The sequence below is a fragment of the Jaculus jaculus genome, chromosome 4 (genome assembly GCF_020740685.1).
Source record: "Jaculus jaculus isolate mJacJac1 chromosome 4, mJacJac1.mat.Y.cur, whole genome shotgun sequence".
Lineage (NCBI taxonomy): Eukaryota > Metazoa > Chordata > Mammalia > Rodentia > Dipodidae > Jaculus > Jaculus jaculus.
The window spans coordinates 70,469,109-70,485,768 of NC_059105.1; the positions used below are offsets into that span (position 1 = coordinate 70,469,109).

At 39.6% G+C, this 16,660-nt stretch overlaps 1 protein-coding gene across 1 annotated transcript in view; it reads right to left on the reverse strand.

Annotated features, from left to right (window-relative positions):
• The window catches only part of Nostrin (nitric oxide synthase trafficking), a 65,493-nt gene that overhangs the window by 22,275 nt on the left and 26,558 nt on the right, over positions 1 to 16,660 (reverse strand). The window contains exons 4-8 of the mRNA XM_004651926.2: positions 16,034 to 16,096; positions 15,664 to 15,745; positions 11,578 to 11,640; positions 9,288 to 9,386; positions 3,933 to 4,058 (exon numbers count right to left, since the gene is read on the reverse strand). Coding sequence (XP_004651983.1) covers positions 3,933 to 4,058; positions 9,288 to 9,386; positions 11,578 to 11,640; positions 15,664 to 15,745; positions 16,034 to 16,096 — 433 coding nt within the window. The remainder of the gene's footprint in view (positions 1 to 3,932; positions 4,059 to 9,287; positions 9,387 to 11,577; positions 11,641 to 15,663; positions 15,746 to 16,033; positions 16,097 to 16,660) is intronic.

Sequence of the window (16,660 nt, forward strand, 5' to 3'; positions counted from 1 at the left end):
TTAAAAAATTCCTTGAACATAGTTCAATGATTATTCTCTGACAGATTTGTAAATCCAATCTATAAAGTAAGAAGGGATAAAAAGACACTGCATAGGACTCAAATTAATGCTTATATTCAATTTTTGTAGAAGGACAGTGAACGGATGAACAACAACAAAAAGAAACTGAGGTTCTCATTGTTCCATTTCTGTCACATACACTTGCAATGAAATTTTTCCTCACAGAATTTAGCCTACTTTAGTTACATGACTTCACAAATCTAGCATCTTATCCTTGAATATGTAAATATACTGAACATATAGACCATAGTCATGAAGTAATCTGTGAGCCCATGACTTGCATCAACCAAGTAGATACAAACCAAGAAAGTACAAAGTAAGAACCTTAGTGTTAGGTTAGTGCAGAGCAGGTGACTTCTCAGAGGCTGCCTGCTGTTGGGTCCAGTGGAAGTGCACTTGTGCTCAGGAGGCAGAAGACATCTCAGAAGGTGAGGGCCGGAGAGATGGCTTAACAGTTAAGGCGTCTGCTTGTGAAGCCTAAGGATCCATGTTTGACTCTCCAGATCCCATGTAAGCCAGATGCACAAAAGGTGAGGCAAGCACAAGGCCACACATTCACACATGCCTACTAGGTAGCACAAGCATTTGGCATTCAATTACAGTGGCTGAGGCCCTGCCATGCCAATTCTCTCTCTAAAATTTTAAAAAAAGGTGAGGTCAGGGAGCTGTGACAACTGCACAAGAGAGAGAGATAGATAGATAGATAGAGAGAGAGAGAGAGAGAGAGAGAGAGAGAGAGAGGGAGAAAAGACTGTGATGGTCCCCAGCACAGTGAAAGCAAAAATCCAAGACACAGAGGTATGAAAGAAAATCCTACTCTCTCTTATATCTTTGAGTAGATACTGAACCTGATGTGGATTCTAATAAAATCGAAACAAAATGACAAAATGGAAAAAAAGTCTTTTGAAATGTAAATTAATGTCTTGTCATCATAGGATGATTTTGCAAGGAAAGAGGATAATTTCCAGGGTGTTTCAAAAAAAAAAAAAAAATAGGGGCTGGGGAGATGGCTTAGCAGTTAAGGCACTTGCCTGCAATGCCTAAGGATCCATGTTTTACTCTTCAGATCCCATATTAGCCAGATGCATGAAGGTGAGGTAAGTGCAAGGTCATATATGCCCACTAAGTGGTGCAAGTGTCTGGAGTCCGATTGCAGTGGCTGAGGCCCTGGCACACCAATTCTTTCTCTTTCTCTCTCCCCTCTCTGAATGGGATTGATTTTACAAAGCTATTTGCAATGTGTGTTGAGAGCCTTAAATATATATATAAATTATGAGTACTGCAAGAGGCAGGAGGGGTGGATTTATTTTTCCTGTTAGCACTGTCTGGTTTAGAACTTGCTGTCTGGACTAAGCTGGGCTCTAACTGGGATTGTGGGTAGGAATGGGAGGATCTTAAAGGAAGAAAAGGAAGCTGAGATAAAGGACGGAGGAGATCTAATGAGAACATGTGGTAAAGAGAACAATACAAGCGATACCTAGTGCACACTGAAAGTCAGCTTGATGTCAGCTATGGCAGGTAAGAGTCAGTACTGTCACCCATTTCTGTGACATAGGCACATACGAGAGGAAGATGGAGATGCTAAGCTTAATTATTTTTATTGCAGTCCTTGAAGATTGCCTGGAAGATGGAGTGGGAACCACAATTTCTCTCTTGTCTCCTAGCAGAGCCATCAATGGAAGATTGCCTTGTGGAAAGCTACAGATTACTGGGCTGTCCTGGGACATGAGGCAAGATCAGAGCCCAAACTTCAAATGGATAGCATGAGAAAAAATTCTCTGGCCTTTCCTCACCCTATCATTTAAAACCTATCCAGCATAAACAAATGTTCAAAGGCACACATAAGCAGTGTGTGGAGGCACACATCTACAATCCTTGCACTTGGGAGGTTAAGGCAGGAGGATTGTAACAAAATGAGTTCCAGGGCAGCTTGGGCTACAGAGTAAAAACTCTGTCTCAAACAAAACAAAGCAACAATAATGACAACAATAGCAACCAAGGTGTAAATAAATCAAAGAATGGCTTGTCATTTCTTTCACTAACCAAATTCTCATGCCCCTTTTTAAAACTGTCTTCTTTCTTCTCTAACTGCACCTGTCTTACTCTGAAAGTAGCCTAAACTGTGAGTGACTTAAATATAGCCCATCAGTACCTGCTTGCCTGTAGCCTTCCCTCTCCCAGTTCTTACTGGGACAGAAGTATAGTGTAAAGGCTTACCTTGAATCCCCAAACCATATTAGGCAAATCACTTCATCTCTCTAGCCTCAATTTCTTCATCTACAAATTGGAACTAAATGATCTTCTTTCTAAAGACCAAAGGTCCTTATTTCAGGTTTGTGATGGGTGTATAATATAACACACACGAATGTATCTGGACAGTCTCTGATGACTACACTGAGCATCACACACTTGATATAAGTTAGTCATTAGGTCATTTCTTTTTCCAACTGCAGCTCTTTGAAACCTTTTTAAAGAGCTCAACATATGGGGAAAAATAAAATTTTTCATGTTCTTGCCATTCAGAGTAGATAATTATTTAATATGGTAATATTTATTACGATGTGAACATAGAGAATTAAGGTATTCATATATAGCTGAAGCAGTTTTTAACCCTGGGAAGTGGGTCATCCATGCTGAGTTGGCTTTATGTGGCAGTCCTGTTATCTTCCCAACAGGAGCTCTACCCTCCCGAGCCCATGTAGGCCCAGTCACTATGAGTGTATTTGTAAACACATACCTATCAAATTAGCACAGTTTGGGAAGTGGGTTTGAAAGTTTTTTAATTTATGTAGCTGTATCCATGGTACATTCCTTTTAATATCATTGCTTTGAGATTAGTTTGTGCTTAACATAGTGTCAATTAACTCTGCTGGGTATTGTTTACTTTCTGAATTAGAGCACATTTAAGTGTGTTCTTTGCTGGGTATGAAGATTCTGTGCATTTTTTTCTTACTATCTGATTATATTATATATATTATATGATGCTTTCATATATTATATATATAATATGTGATATATACGTGTATATATATACACCTTATATACTTAATATATAAAATATATATGTTATATATGATATAATTATATATATTATATAAATAATGCTACAATAAACATTCCTGTGAATCATTCTCAATGTGCAGGTATAAATGCTTCTTCCAGATACATACTTAGAAGTAGAACTTCTGTGTTGTAGGAACATGTAAATTTTATTTTACTAGATAACAATAAATTATTCCCGCTAGAAGGGTACAAAAATTCTTGCTTGCTAATATCCTTGCTGATACTTGATAGTATCACTTCATAATTTTTGCCCAATGATTATCTTTCTACATGTTTAATGTTGATTTTTTATTTTCCCTTTTATGACTTGCTTGTTCACATTTTGTGCCTATCTTTATCAGTTTGCCACAATCCATTCTTTATGTGTCTATGCAAAGAGGCACAGTCAAAGCTTTGAGATAGTACTTTATCCATCTCTGTATAGCCAGAACCCAACATAACGCCTGATGGAGAAAGGGATTCCATAAAGGATCACTGTATGAGTCAGCTCTTATGCCAAAAATTCATTTCTAAGTATCCAATACCTAAGCCTTAATTTACCTTTTACTTGAGCACTTTTTGAAGTTAGATGAGTATCCACTGAGAATTAGGAGGAGAAACTCTGGCTAGTGAGCATAGCAAATTTTCACTAATGATTGTATCCAGGGAGAAGTGGAAACAATGAGAGGAAATGTGGTTTAGCTAGCATCATACTTTGAGTGAGAATCACAGCCAGGACAGAAGTCAAGTCCTGCAATTATTTACTTGACCTTTATTCCAAGATCCCAGAAAACTCTTTGGAAGGAGCAAAATGTCACTGCATGACTTACCTTGTAGCAGTTTGCTAGTGTGTTTTCCCACTTTAGTCTGGTAGAGTAGCCTGCCATGTTTTTTAGGTAGTAATTTTCATCTTCTTTTTCCAATTTCTCAGTCGATTTTTTCAGTTTATTGAGGAGCTAAAGTAAAACATCACAGTCACATAGTCTTCAACACATTTATGAGACAGCCTTTGTAAATGCACAGAAAGAATTTCATGTGGCCCAATGATGTGTTTCTTATCTCTCTACTCTCTGTAAAGAGCAATCACAGATGACAAAAACAGAGATTGTTTTTTGAAAATGTTAATAGAATCCAGAAGGAAACCTAATGTCCTTTTAGCATGATACCCTCAGTTTTATACTTGAAGAGGCTGAAGCCTTAAACATGAAGGGATTGGTTCACATTCATCAAATCAAGGAGGTCACTTGACAATTGACAAGACAAGTCCAGGATCTCCAACTTAAATTAAAAGCCCATATTAGGGCTGGAGAGATGGCTTAGTGGTTAAGCGCTTGCCTGTGAAGCCCAAGGACCCCGGTTTGAGGCTCGATTCCCCAGGACCCATGTTAGCCAGATGCACAAGGAGGCGCACATGTCTGGAGTTCGTTTTCAGTGGCTGGAGGCCCTGGCGCTCCCATTCTCTCTCTCGTTCTCTCTCTCTATCTGCCTCTTTCTCTGTCTGCCACTCTCAAATAAATAAATAAAAATGAACAAAAAAATTTTTTTAAAGCCCATATTAGAGCCTTACTCAATAAATCCTCAAGCCCCTGAACTTCTTACTAAGATGGGTAGAGAAACTGCAAAACTCATTTTTAAAACCTGCCTCATCACCAACCTGTCTGATCATTTTAAAGCCAGAAGTAAAGCTCTGGAATCAGACCTCTAGAAGGAGGAGGCCTTGTTACTGCTGCAGGATGTGTTACTTAACCTTAACATGCTACAGTTTCTCATTGCTGTGATGAGAATAATAATGGCTCATGCTTCATTGAGTTACTTTGAAGATCCCACCACATATGCGTGTAAGATGCTTATTGCATTATGAACCCTGCATCTAGTAAGCGCTCAAAGATTATTATCATCATTACTTATTAAAACCCTGAGATACGTGTTCATATTAACTGCAAGTTACAGACAGCCTGACACATCCTTCTCCTTCGAGACTTGCCCCTCATAAAGTCTCCCCTCTTGCTAACCTCCAAATTGGCCATTGTGCTGGCTAAATCTTCCTGAAAATTAAAGTAATTCAAAACCCTCTGGTCCACAAAGACTGAAATGGATGTTCAAAATATACACATAGTAATTTTGTATCTCTGAGAAATGAGGAAGTTGGGTTGCATGAATGAATTTTGAAACTTTAGTATGCCTAGGAATGGGCTAGTGTTTGTAAAATACAAAGTTCCAGAGCCCCCAAGTGACAGTATTCATTCAATAGTTCTGTAGTGAGATTGGGACATCTGAATTTTTAACTAGGTCCTCAGAGAATTCTTATGTAAATGGTCCTCAAGCCAGGCTTGAAAGATTACCCAGAACCTCCTGATGTTGGCAGCTTAGGAGTTTCAAGGATAAAGATAAAGGCTTTTAAGAATGACCCTCTTTATGCCTAAGGACATTTTGACTAATGTTACAATAATGGAGGACATTCATTTAAAATGCCAAATATTAATACTATTCACTATTATTCCAATTGGTATGCTAGCTATTCAACGGTGCCTCAGATGTGATGGATGACCTATATAGGACACATTTACTTTTGGATATCAGGTATAATGAACCACATCTATCTGTAGAAACATGAGCTTGTGAATTTTAACCTGGTAACAGTATAGTGAAAGGGTCCAAAGTGAGGAGCAGCAGGGACACGAGAGGGAATAGGAGGATTAATTATAATACTACACACACACACACACACACACACACACACACACACACACAAGAAACCCATAATTTTATACAACTAGTATATGCTAATAAAAAGGGACAAAGAATGCCTAAACTATACCTTGCTAAATTATTACCCTGAGATTCTTGTTGAGAACAGTCACATGCCTATTGATAAGAATCAAAGCTCTTTTGAGATTACCACTCACCTCCATCAGCCTGGGCCATAGAACTACTGACCACAAGTTTCCCCACAGCAGATTTATAAGAAATAAGCCTAAATTTTTAGAACTTACTTTACTAAAATCAAAGAGATTGATTTCTTTTTCTTTCTTCTTCTTCTAGAGGGGAGCATTCATTTATTCACCCAACATATATTATGTACAATGTGTCATGTGGCAGACTTTGGGAATAGAAAAAAAAAAAAGACAGGCTTCTTTTTCCATGGGAAATGTGCACAGGGCACTGCCATGTTGTGTTATAGGATCCAGAGGTCCCAGGATGGTAGACATGATTAGGTGTCACTCTAGTAATAAGAGTGGTACCTAGTCTTAGAATGAAAATGACATTTAAGCTATGAGTTTTATGTAGTAGGAGCTGGTTAAAAAAAAAAAAAAAAAAAGATCCCTGTTTGGATAAGCCTAAAGTGAAGTTTGAATTGGTGAGACAAAATAGTATGGCCTGAAGCAGGGAAAAAGAAATGGTAAGTTGGAGTTCACACAGAGGGAGAATAATAAGAGAAGATGATGGAGCAGGCAGGTCAAGTCAGGAAATGTCTTAAGGGTCACACCACAGAATGTGTGTACACTGCTTTCTGAAGTCACTGGAAAGCCCCGAATGACTTGTCACAGGGTAATGATACATTTGCATTTAGGTTTCAGGAAAGCCACCTTGGCTGGTACATAGGTCATAGATAGTAAGAGGCAATACAGAAGGAAAAAAAAAAAAAATGCTAGTTGCAGTAATCCAGGCAAATAATAATCATTGCCTGGGAGACAGTAGTGTCAGGGAGACAGGGGTATACAATATGCTCAAGAAGCATTTGGAAAGAAAAAAAAAAGAAGCATTTGGTTTAGGAGTTAAAACTGGGAGGACGTGGTAGGTGGTGATGCTGAAAAACCTAGAAAACAGGAACAAAGAGTGATCTTTGCTAGAGAAGTGATGGGTCTGAATTTAGATATTAAGTCTGAGGTGCCAAAAGCCAATTTAGAAATTGGTTTGGCTAGAGATATGAATTTGGGCATTGTCAGTGTGGATATGGTAGTTCAAACCTTGAGAGTATAGTTATTGAGTACCTATTCTCTATTGAGTATCTGACAGAGTTACTATATTGGACAGCAGAGATACACAGTAAATGAAAGACAAAGAAGCCAGGGAAGGAACTCCTCAGATATACCAATATATAAAAAGGCCAGGCAGAAAAAGGGAAGTTCATAAGAAAGCCTGAGATAAAATTTCTGGAAGGCGAGAGGAAAACAAAGAAAGAACTATTGCCTACATTAAGCAGAGAATCTTTCTAGAAGGGAAAATAAACATTGTACAATGTTTCCTGGAAGTCCATTAAGGCAAAAACTAGAAAGTACTGGGAAGTTGGCCTGCATAATAGAGACATTGTTTTCTGCATCAAGAACTCTTGAGTTCTGGGGAATGGAGCAAGAGCTCTAGGAGAGTGCCTGGAGGAGTGAGCAGGAGACAAGGAAGCAGACGGAGCACAGGCCACCTTGACTACAAAGACTAAGGACTCAGGCTGGACTCCCCAGTACCCACTAAAATCAGATGCACAATGTGGCACAAGCATCTGGAGTTCATTTGCAGTGCCTGGAGGCTCTGGTGGGCCCACTCTCTCTGTCTCTCTTCTATCTCTCTCTGCTTGCAAATAAATAAATAAATGACTTTTTTTAATTGTCAAGAGGACTCCTAGATAAATGAATTTATATGTACTATGATTAAGTCTAAACATTGCCCCAAGGGCATATATATTGATCACATACCTAATGATTACTTCTTAACTATATAAACATCATGATTATCTAACTGTTTACCTTTATCTCATCCTATAAACTCTTCTACTTTATGTCTTATAATGTTCTTAAAATATTGTTATAACATATAAAGTTTCTGTATATATTATGTACAATATATATTTACTTTTTGGAGTAAGAGCTGACTTTTTTTTTCCTAATTGGATTCTCTATTTAAAAAAATTGGGACATTACTTATGTCACACAGCATACATTTTTTTTTTGTTTATTTTTACTTAATTATTTGAAAGTGACAGACAGAGAAAGAGGCAGGTAGAGAGAGAGAGAGAGAATGGGCGCGCCAGGGCTTCCAGCTACTGCAAACGAACTCCAGACACGTGCACCCCCTTGTGCATCTGGCTAACGTGGGTCCTGGGGAATGGAGCCTCGAACCGGGGTCCTTAGGCTTCACAGGCAAATGCTTAACCACTAAGCCATCTCTCCAGCCCAACAGCATACATTTTTGACAACAGAGTGTCAATAGCAGTGACCAGGCCTATGATCCCAGCTACTAGGGAGGCTGAGACAGAGTCACAGACAGAGTTCAAGGGTTGTCTGCACTACCTAGCGAGTTAATAACCAGCCTGAGAACTTAAGAGACCCTGCCTCAAAATTTAACAATATTAAAAAATGAAAAATATGTTTAAAAAATTAAATGCCAAAAGCTATAGCTATAGTGGCCAGCACTTGGATCTACTGGGCCAGAGTTCAGAATTTGAGATATAATAACGAAGCAAGGCTAGAGAGATGGCACTACAGGTAAAGGTACTTGCTTGCAAAGCCTGCCAGGCCAGGCTCAGTTCTCTAGGACCCACCTAAAGCCAGGCACACAAAGTGGCACATGCGTGTGGAGTTTGTTTGCAGTGGCAAGAGGCCCTGGTGTGCCCATTCTCTCCTCTCTCTCTTTCTCAAATAAAAAATAAAAATAAAAAACAAAGTAAACAAAATAAACAAAAAAAAAAATTGGGGACTGGATACTTGAGTTTGGGTCTCTAGTACCCACCTCAAAAGCCAGCTATGGTGGCACCTGTCTGTAATCCTATCACCAGGGAAGTGGAGACAGGATGATCCCTAAGACATTCTGCCTAGCTAGTCTACCTGACTCAGCTTCAATGAGAGACCCTGTTGCAAAAAAATAAGATGGAGAGCAATTGAGGAAGATATTTGACGTTGATCTTTCGCCTCCACACACACACACATACACACACGCAGGCACACTTGTACATAACACATGCATCCTCACACATATGAATACACATACACACAGGCACACATCACACACATAAACAAAGAAATGTGAACACGACTGATCTAGTGTGTCCTGCCAATGGTACTTTTTAAAAATGTGATGACGATGACTTAGAATCGCTCTCCATGCTCTGCCAACCCACAGAGATCCAACAGTGGGAGGAGCCAGCCAGTTCCTTGGGGTTCCCAGCTTCACGCCCTGTTGCCATGACAGCTTACCTTCTGCTTCTCCTTCTGGGTCATGGATTGTTTGGAGCTTTCTAAAAGATGGGAAAGTGCTTCATGCTTCTTGGTACTCACCATTAATTTTTTCTTAGCCTAGAATCAGAAACATATGAGCAAGACAAAGAGGCAGAAACTGACATTCAGGGAGAAGCGCTTCTAACTTGGAATGAGAGCTATCTGTGTACTAGTTTGAATGATGGAATATTTATTTACTTATTTTTAATTTATGTTTGAGGTAGGGTCTCACTCTAGCCCAGGCTGACCTGGAATTCACTATGTAGTCTCCAGGTGGCCTTGAACTCATGCCAATCCTCCTACCTTTGCCTCCTGAGTGCTGGGATTAAAAGCGTGCCCCACCACAAATGGCAATGATGGAGTATTTTTAGCTTTTTGTTCCCTCATCTCAAACTCTGCCTAGAATACCCCAGCAGGAACACTTGGTTGGAGAACCACTCAATATTTGGTCATCCTGGGTACATTCACAAGGGCTATACATTTGATAACTCACCTTGAATTCTCAATTCTTTTGTCTCACCTCCAGAATACTGGAATGAAAGGCATGTACCACACCCATCTCACCTGAAGATATCAAAGACTACAGAACTGGGCAGTGAAGGGGGACCACTCAGGCGTCTTTCCTTGGGAACCAGGGACAAACCTGCTATCTTTCTGAAACATAGACCCAGGCAGCTCACAGCCCTTTCCTCTACCTTCCACCAGTCCCTGGCTGCTGACAGGTGAGGTTCTGAGACAAGAGTACTGGCCCTTTAAGGATTTGCATTTGTGTGTCTAAAACAGACTGTACTTCATCACTGACATGCTGAATCTATTGAGTTGTAGCCAGGGAGAAAATGATTATAGCTCAAGAATCCTATGTTGTCTAATTCCTTTGTCACTCCATCAAAAACAAAATCATTTTATTTAGAAAAATGACTTGTCAGAAACTAGGAAATAATAAAAGTGCTTTTTGTTCTCTTAAGTAATGGCAGCTCCAGAGCATGGTTTCTGCCTCCTTGTCCATTATATTGAATTTACTGGGAAGTCTGAATATTTAAAGAAAATTGTTTTCTTTTTAAACAAATCATCTTTAAGGAAGTTCAGAAAATTGAGAGTAAATTTTATAAACAGACAACTGACTAAATGCTTTTTCTGGAACTTTTAAAATACGCTTTTATTAAAATGACTCTCTTGAATCCGTTTTTGATCCTACAATGACTATTGTGGGAATTGATTTTTCTTAAGCATTTGATATTCAATTCCTCAGCCCATGGAGGCTTCAGTTTCAGCGAAAGCTTCCAAATCCAGCCTAGGCCACCTTTCTGAGGGCATCTGTGATATTGGAACCTAGTGACAATTTACTTACAAAAGCTCTTGTTGGACATCAGAACTTGGGTGGAGGAAAGTAAGATTAAGTAAGATTTCAACTTTTGGAATGCAAGTCCTTTACAAGGAGTTCTTCCTACACCATATTATTCTAGGATAATCTTCTGTACACATGGACTCCATCTGCTCTTTTTGCTGCTTAAGTACCAATAATAATGGTATGCTCTAGCTTCTCACACCAGATAATTCTTCTTGCTAGAAGGGTTCATTTGCTATTTCCTGAATATGTTTGCATATGTTACCTAACAGCTAAGTTTTTAGGTACTTGAAAAATTACACCTTGGCATAGTGTATACAAGAGGTGGACCAAATATACTTGTAAAGTTGACATGCACATTTCCCTTGACATGACACCACCCACACCTTACTGTGTCCTCCAACTATCAAGGAAGAGATTCGTGAAAAAATGAAAAACCAAACAAGTGTTTGTCACTTGCCCTAAATTTTAAATAACATAGGCAGGTAGTCAATATAATGTGATGGTAAACAGTCATGATTCTACAGTCCAAGAACCTGCAGGAATTCTTGGTTCAAACATTAACCAGAATTATAACCTTAAAGAGTGCTTCAATTTCCTGTCAGATGATTAAAATGTATGTTGGGAAGGTTCATGGGCACATCACCTTGTGTTGTTGTAATTATTAATATGTAAACACATAGCTCTAACTCATAATAAATGTCATGTAAATGTTAGCTGCAAAAGTCTAACATATTGGGCCATGTTCTACCTTCATTTAATTGGTAGGGGTAACTAAGTAATAACTCAGGTGAGGAAACATCCTCTCCTCAATAAGCACTCAGATATTTTAATGCTAGACTACATGATTGACTACATGCTCACCAAGAAAAGCCTCAATCTTAAAACCCGAGTTTATATGAGTGTTATTTGCAAATAACTTGCCTTAATTTGCTGATTCCAGTTGCTAATGACAAGATTTGCTGTCTTTTCGACTTCATTATCAAGCTATTAAGAAAAAAAAGAAAAAAAAATGTTTTTCTTTCTTGCTTAGTTACTGCTATTGATTAAGTATTTGTGGCTCCTAAAGCCTATTCTTTCAATGAGATCGTATTTGGAGGTAGGATTTGGGGAAGAGACTAGGTTATGAAGATTGGGTCCTCACTCATGGGTTTGTACCTTATTTTAAAAGCCCCTCCTCCCTCCCCTGGGTCTCTTGTTCCTTCTACCAGGTGAGAAAACAGCAAAAAAAGAACCTTTGCAAATAAGAAAACAAGCCCTCTCTCAGCAGATACCAACTCTTCTGATGCCTTGATCTTGGAATTCCCATCTCCAGTTTCTGTCACTTCAATACCACCCGGTTTGTGGCGGTTTATTACAGCAACCTAAACTAACTCAGATAGTCCTAGTGGTGGCTTGCTAACTCTGCCACAATCTGTCTCACAGTTCATCGGCACTTCAGAATCCTACAACACCCACATTTCCCAAGGAAAGACACACTATCTTATCTCTTGACTGGAATAATGATTTCTAATGTATACCAATGTGAAAAGCATATGTATATGTGCAAGCAAGTGGAAGAGGCCCTTGCAGAGGCTGATCGCGGGTCCCATTCCACCACCACCACATCTTCTTCACCCTCAATGAATGATGCTCACACATCCTACGGGAGAACCTGTGACAGCCTTCCCAGTGCTCGTTTTACTAAATATTTCCTTTGCCCTTGATGTGATCATTGCTTTAACTTCAAATAGATCAAATTCTTCATTCTAATCAACTTTTCAAAGAAGGGACAGTAATAAAGATGAAAGCCAGGCACGGTAGCTCAGGTCTATTGTCCCAGTATTTAGGAGGCTAAGACAGGAGGATCACAAGGAGTTTGAGGATAGTCTGGGCTACATAGTGAGTTCCAAGCCAGGCTGTGCTACAGAATAAGATCACATTTCAAAAATAAAAACAAGACAAAAAACATAACTGCTGGTCCTGCTAATGACCATGATAATGGACATGGAGCTAAGTATCCCAGAAAGAACAGATATAAGTTGGAGCAGTACCTTTTGTCCCTGAACAGTAGATCAGCTACAAGAGTTAGCTAACACTTTTGCTTTTATATTTCCCAGGGGTTAAATGTATAGTACATGGTTTACTGTAACAAATTCAATAGAAATAATATTCATTTTGATTCTAAGGATTTGGCTGGAATGAGGAACAAGTTCACTTTTAAAAACAAAATCTGATCTTTTATCCTTTATGTGAGAGTGGACTGGGGACAATGGAAGACCCAAAGATTGACAGGGATAGCAGATTGGTGGGGGAGGGGGAAGTGACATCAACTATCCAATGTACTGTGATAAACTATCATTGCATTGCCCAGTTCATGGAATTAAAGAAATGTAATTATTATCTCATCATATGGTATGCAAGAGCTTTTGTAAGTAATGAACTACAGGCTTGTTTTGGTTTTTATAAGGATGGCTGGCATAGGCAGATGATTGTTTTTAATTTTTAATTAACTTAATGATTTTTAATGTTTTCTAATTATTTTTGTAAATCTCCACCTATTTCCTAATGCCTAGGTATACCATCCATTCTAGTGAAACACGCACACACATACACCCATCTATTCTACCTCCTGACTCTGTTTAATCAGTTTTCATTTAACATTTCTCTTTCACAATTCTCTGTATCCTCCTGACTTACAAGCAACCTGAAAAGTCCCCTCTGGAGATTGCCCCCTTCCTTCCCAAAGACCCCTTGCAAATTCCCTGGCACTTATTATGGGCATTTGGCCCCAAAACAAATATGGCTCTGACCCCACCCACCAGAAGCGGTAGCATTCATTACCCACCATGATGCTAGCTGGAAACCTTGTCTAACGTTGCGATAACTGTGATGCACAAAGGAAACTATTCTGGAAGGAATGACCAATATCAAGGGTAGAAGATATGGGACAAGAGGATCAACTGCCCCTGAGAAGATTATCTATCACTTCTCTTTAATTTTAAGAACATTTGAGAATTGCATCAATTATGCCTTCATATGCTTCAAGCTGGTAAACCTAGAAAAGAACCTTGAAAATTTGTGCTTATGGGATTAGGGGTGTAGCTCAGTTGTAGTGAGTCAGAGTTAATAAAGCTGAAAATTCTATAAGAAATAAAAAAATTAAATAAAATCATTTCTAATAGCATCACCTCAAAGTAATTCTTACTAACATTTTGGAAAGGTGTTTCCAGTTTTTCACTATGCATGTAAACACACTTATTTATTATGTAACATTGAGTTTATATTAATCGTGGTTTAACACTATTTTCTGATTCCCATGAATTTGAATTCTTCTATAGCAATATTTTTCATTTGTTCTTTGCAGTACTAGGGATTGAACCCAGAGCCTTGGATAGGCTTGGCAAGAGTCCAATCACTGAGTGGCATTCCTAGCCCTTCTATAAAACTTAATGACTGCATAATATTTTACTGCTTGACTACATCATAATATGTTTGTTTTGTTAATAATTTATTATTTTTTAAAATTTATTTATTTACTTGAGAGACAGAGAGAGAGAGAAAGAGAGGGAGGGAGAGAAAGAGAAAGTATGGGCACACCAAGTCCTCCTGCCACTGCAAGCGAATGCCAGATGCATGCACCATTAAAAAAATATTTTATTTATTTGCAAGCAGAGAGATAGAGACAGAGAGAGAGAGGGAGGGAGAGAGAGGAGTATGGGTGCACCCAAGGCCTCCTGCTACAACAAACAGTCTTCAGATGCATGTGCCAGTTTGTGAATCTTTACATGGGTACCAAGGAATCGAACCTGGGTCCTTTAGCTTTGCAGGCAACATCTTAACCACTGAGCAATCTCTCCAGTCCCACTCTACATGAACCATTTTGTGCATCTTGCTTTATGTGGCTACTGGGGAATCTAACCCGGGGCATTAGGTTTTGCAAGCAAGCACCTTTAACTGCTGAGCCATCTTCCCAGATGACATTTTATTTTTAAATGATAAAGTAGTCAAGTGTGGAAGTGTGGTGGTGTGTGCCTTTAAACCCAGCACTTGTGAGATTGAGGCAGGTGGATTGCTGTGAGTTTGAGGCCAGCCTGAGATTACATAGTGAATTCCAGGTCAGCCTGAGCTAGAGCAAGACCCAAACTCAAAGCACCAAAAAGAAAAAAAAGAAAATAGTTGTTATTTGTTCCCTATTGTAAATATTCTAACAAACATCCTTGTATACAAATCTTGTGAGTTTGTTTTTGATTATTTTTTTGTGATAAATTCCCAATACCAAGTATCACTTTTAGATCTTTTCCTTTGTGAACCACAGACAGAAATCTTGCTTGCTTGTCTGTTTATTTATATATTTACTCTTTTTTTTTTTGTTTGTTTTTTTGAGGTAGGGTCTCACTGTGGACCAGGCTGACCTGGAATTCCCTGTGGAGTCTCAGAGTGGCCTCAAACTCATGGCAAACCTTCTACATCTGTCTCCCTAGTGCTGGGATTAAAGGCGTGCGCCACCATGCCCAGCTATTTATTCTTTTGTAAACACTTATTTATAAGGAGGGAGGAACAGAAGGAGGGGCATGGGCATAGTAGGGCCTCTTGCTGTTGTTCACAAACTCTTGAAGCTTGCACCATTTTTGCATCTGGCTTTACATGGGTACTGGAGAATAGAACTCCAGGCTAACAGGCTTTACAAGCAAGCACTTTAACTGCTGAGCCATCTCCCCATCCCTATTTGTTCTTCTCATGTAGTCCGGGCAGGGTCTCCAGCAAGCAGCCGGGATGACTTGTACTTCTGATGCCCTTGTCTCTGTGTCTTAAGTACTGAGATGACAGGCATATAACACCATGCTCAGCCTTTTTCTTTTCTTCCTATTCTTTTTAGAAAGAAATGGTTATTACTTTCTTTTGTAATTTTTTTTTTTTTGTTACTGGGATTTGAACTTAGGGTTTTGCATGACTCTACCACTGAGCTATATCATCATCACTAGATATCTAGCTTGTAAAAGAATAGGAAGAAAAGAAGCCCCAGCTCACCGATTTCCTCTTCTTTTCTTGAATACTGAGGACTTGTTGTGTTGGTTTTATTGCTTCCAACTCAATTGTCTTGCCAAGTTTCCTGGAAACAGAATATAAAGTCCTTGTCTTCAAGTTTACATCTACTGTCCAAATTGCTTTCCGGGGAGATGCAATAGTGCATTATAGCACAGCCACTCAGTGCAAGCTTGAAGTGGAAGCAGCACTGAGGGAGACTCTCCTCATGTACCCCACTCATGGTAAATATTTATGACCTCCCTGGGGCTGAAGCAAGGGATGGGGGTGCTTGGAGCTCTCACTGGGATTGGAGCCAGGGGGAGGGGACTGGGAGCACTCACAGGGGTTGGAGCAAGGGGCGGGGAGCACTCACTGATGCAGGTCTGCTGCAGATTTCATGCCCTCTGAGGCCCAGGCCCAGGCACTGCTGAGGCAGCTAGAGACAACAAGAGAGACAAGGACAGACATGGGTGTCATTTTCCCCAGGAACTCTAAGAAAAGCAGCTTTGATTTTCCCAGATGCAGGGCCTTCAGCCGTGGTGTTCATTTCCCTGACTGCATTTCAATTTCTCTAGGAGATTAAATTCTACCAGTTTATTTATTTGCACTCTGCTTTTCCTCAGTCATTTTTTAAAATTTTCATTAGATTGTCATCTTCCATTTCATGTCTGCAGAAAAATCAGGGAAGTAAAGTAGTCATGGAGGGTTGCAGGGGCGCTGGTAGGATCTTGGAAGGGCCTCAAAAAAAAAAAAAAAAAAAAAAAAAGAGAGAATCTTTTCAGGTTCCTCATGAGGAGGTACGTGACAGAGACTCCAGTCCCGGTCCCAGCCACAGTGCGGCTGGCTGCTCTGCTCCCTCCCCGCTGGCTTTCAGGAGAGTTTCAGGTCTTTTGTGGTTCTGGTGAGCTGTATCCAATGAACACAAAGGGCAGAAGGGCTCGGTTCTGGAGGCAGAGGAAGTCCCCCTCCCCCCCCACATCAGTGACCAGCCTCCCCAGTC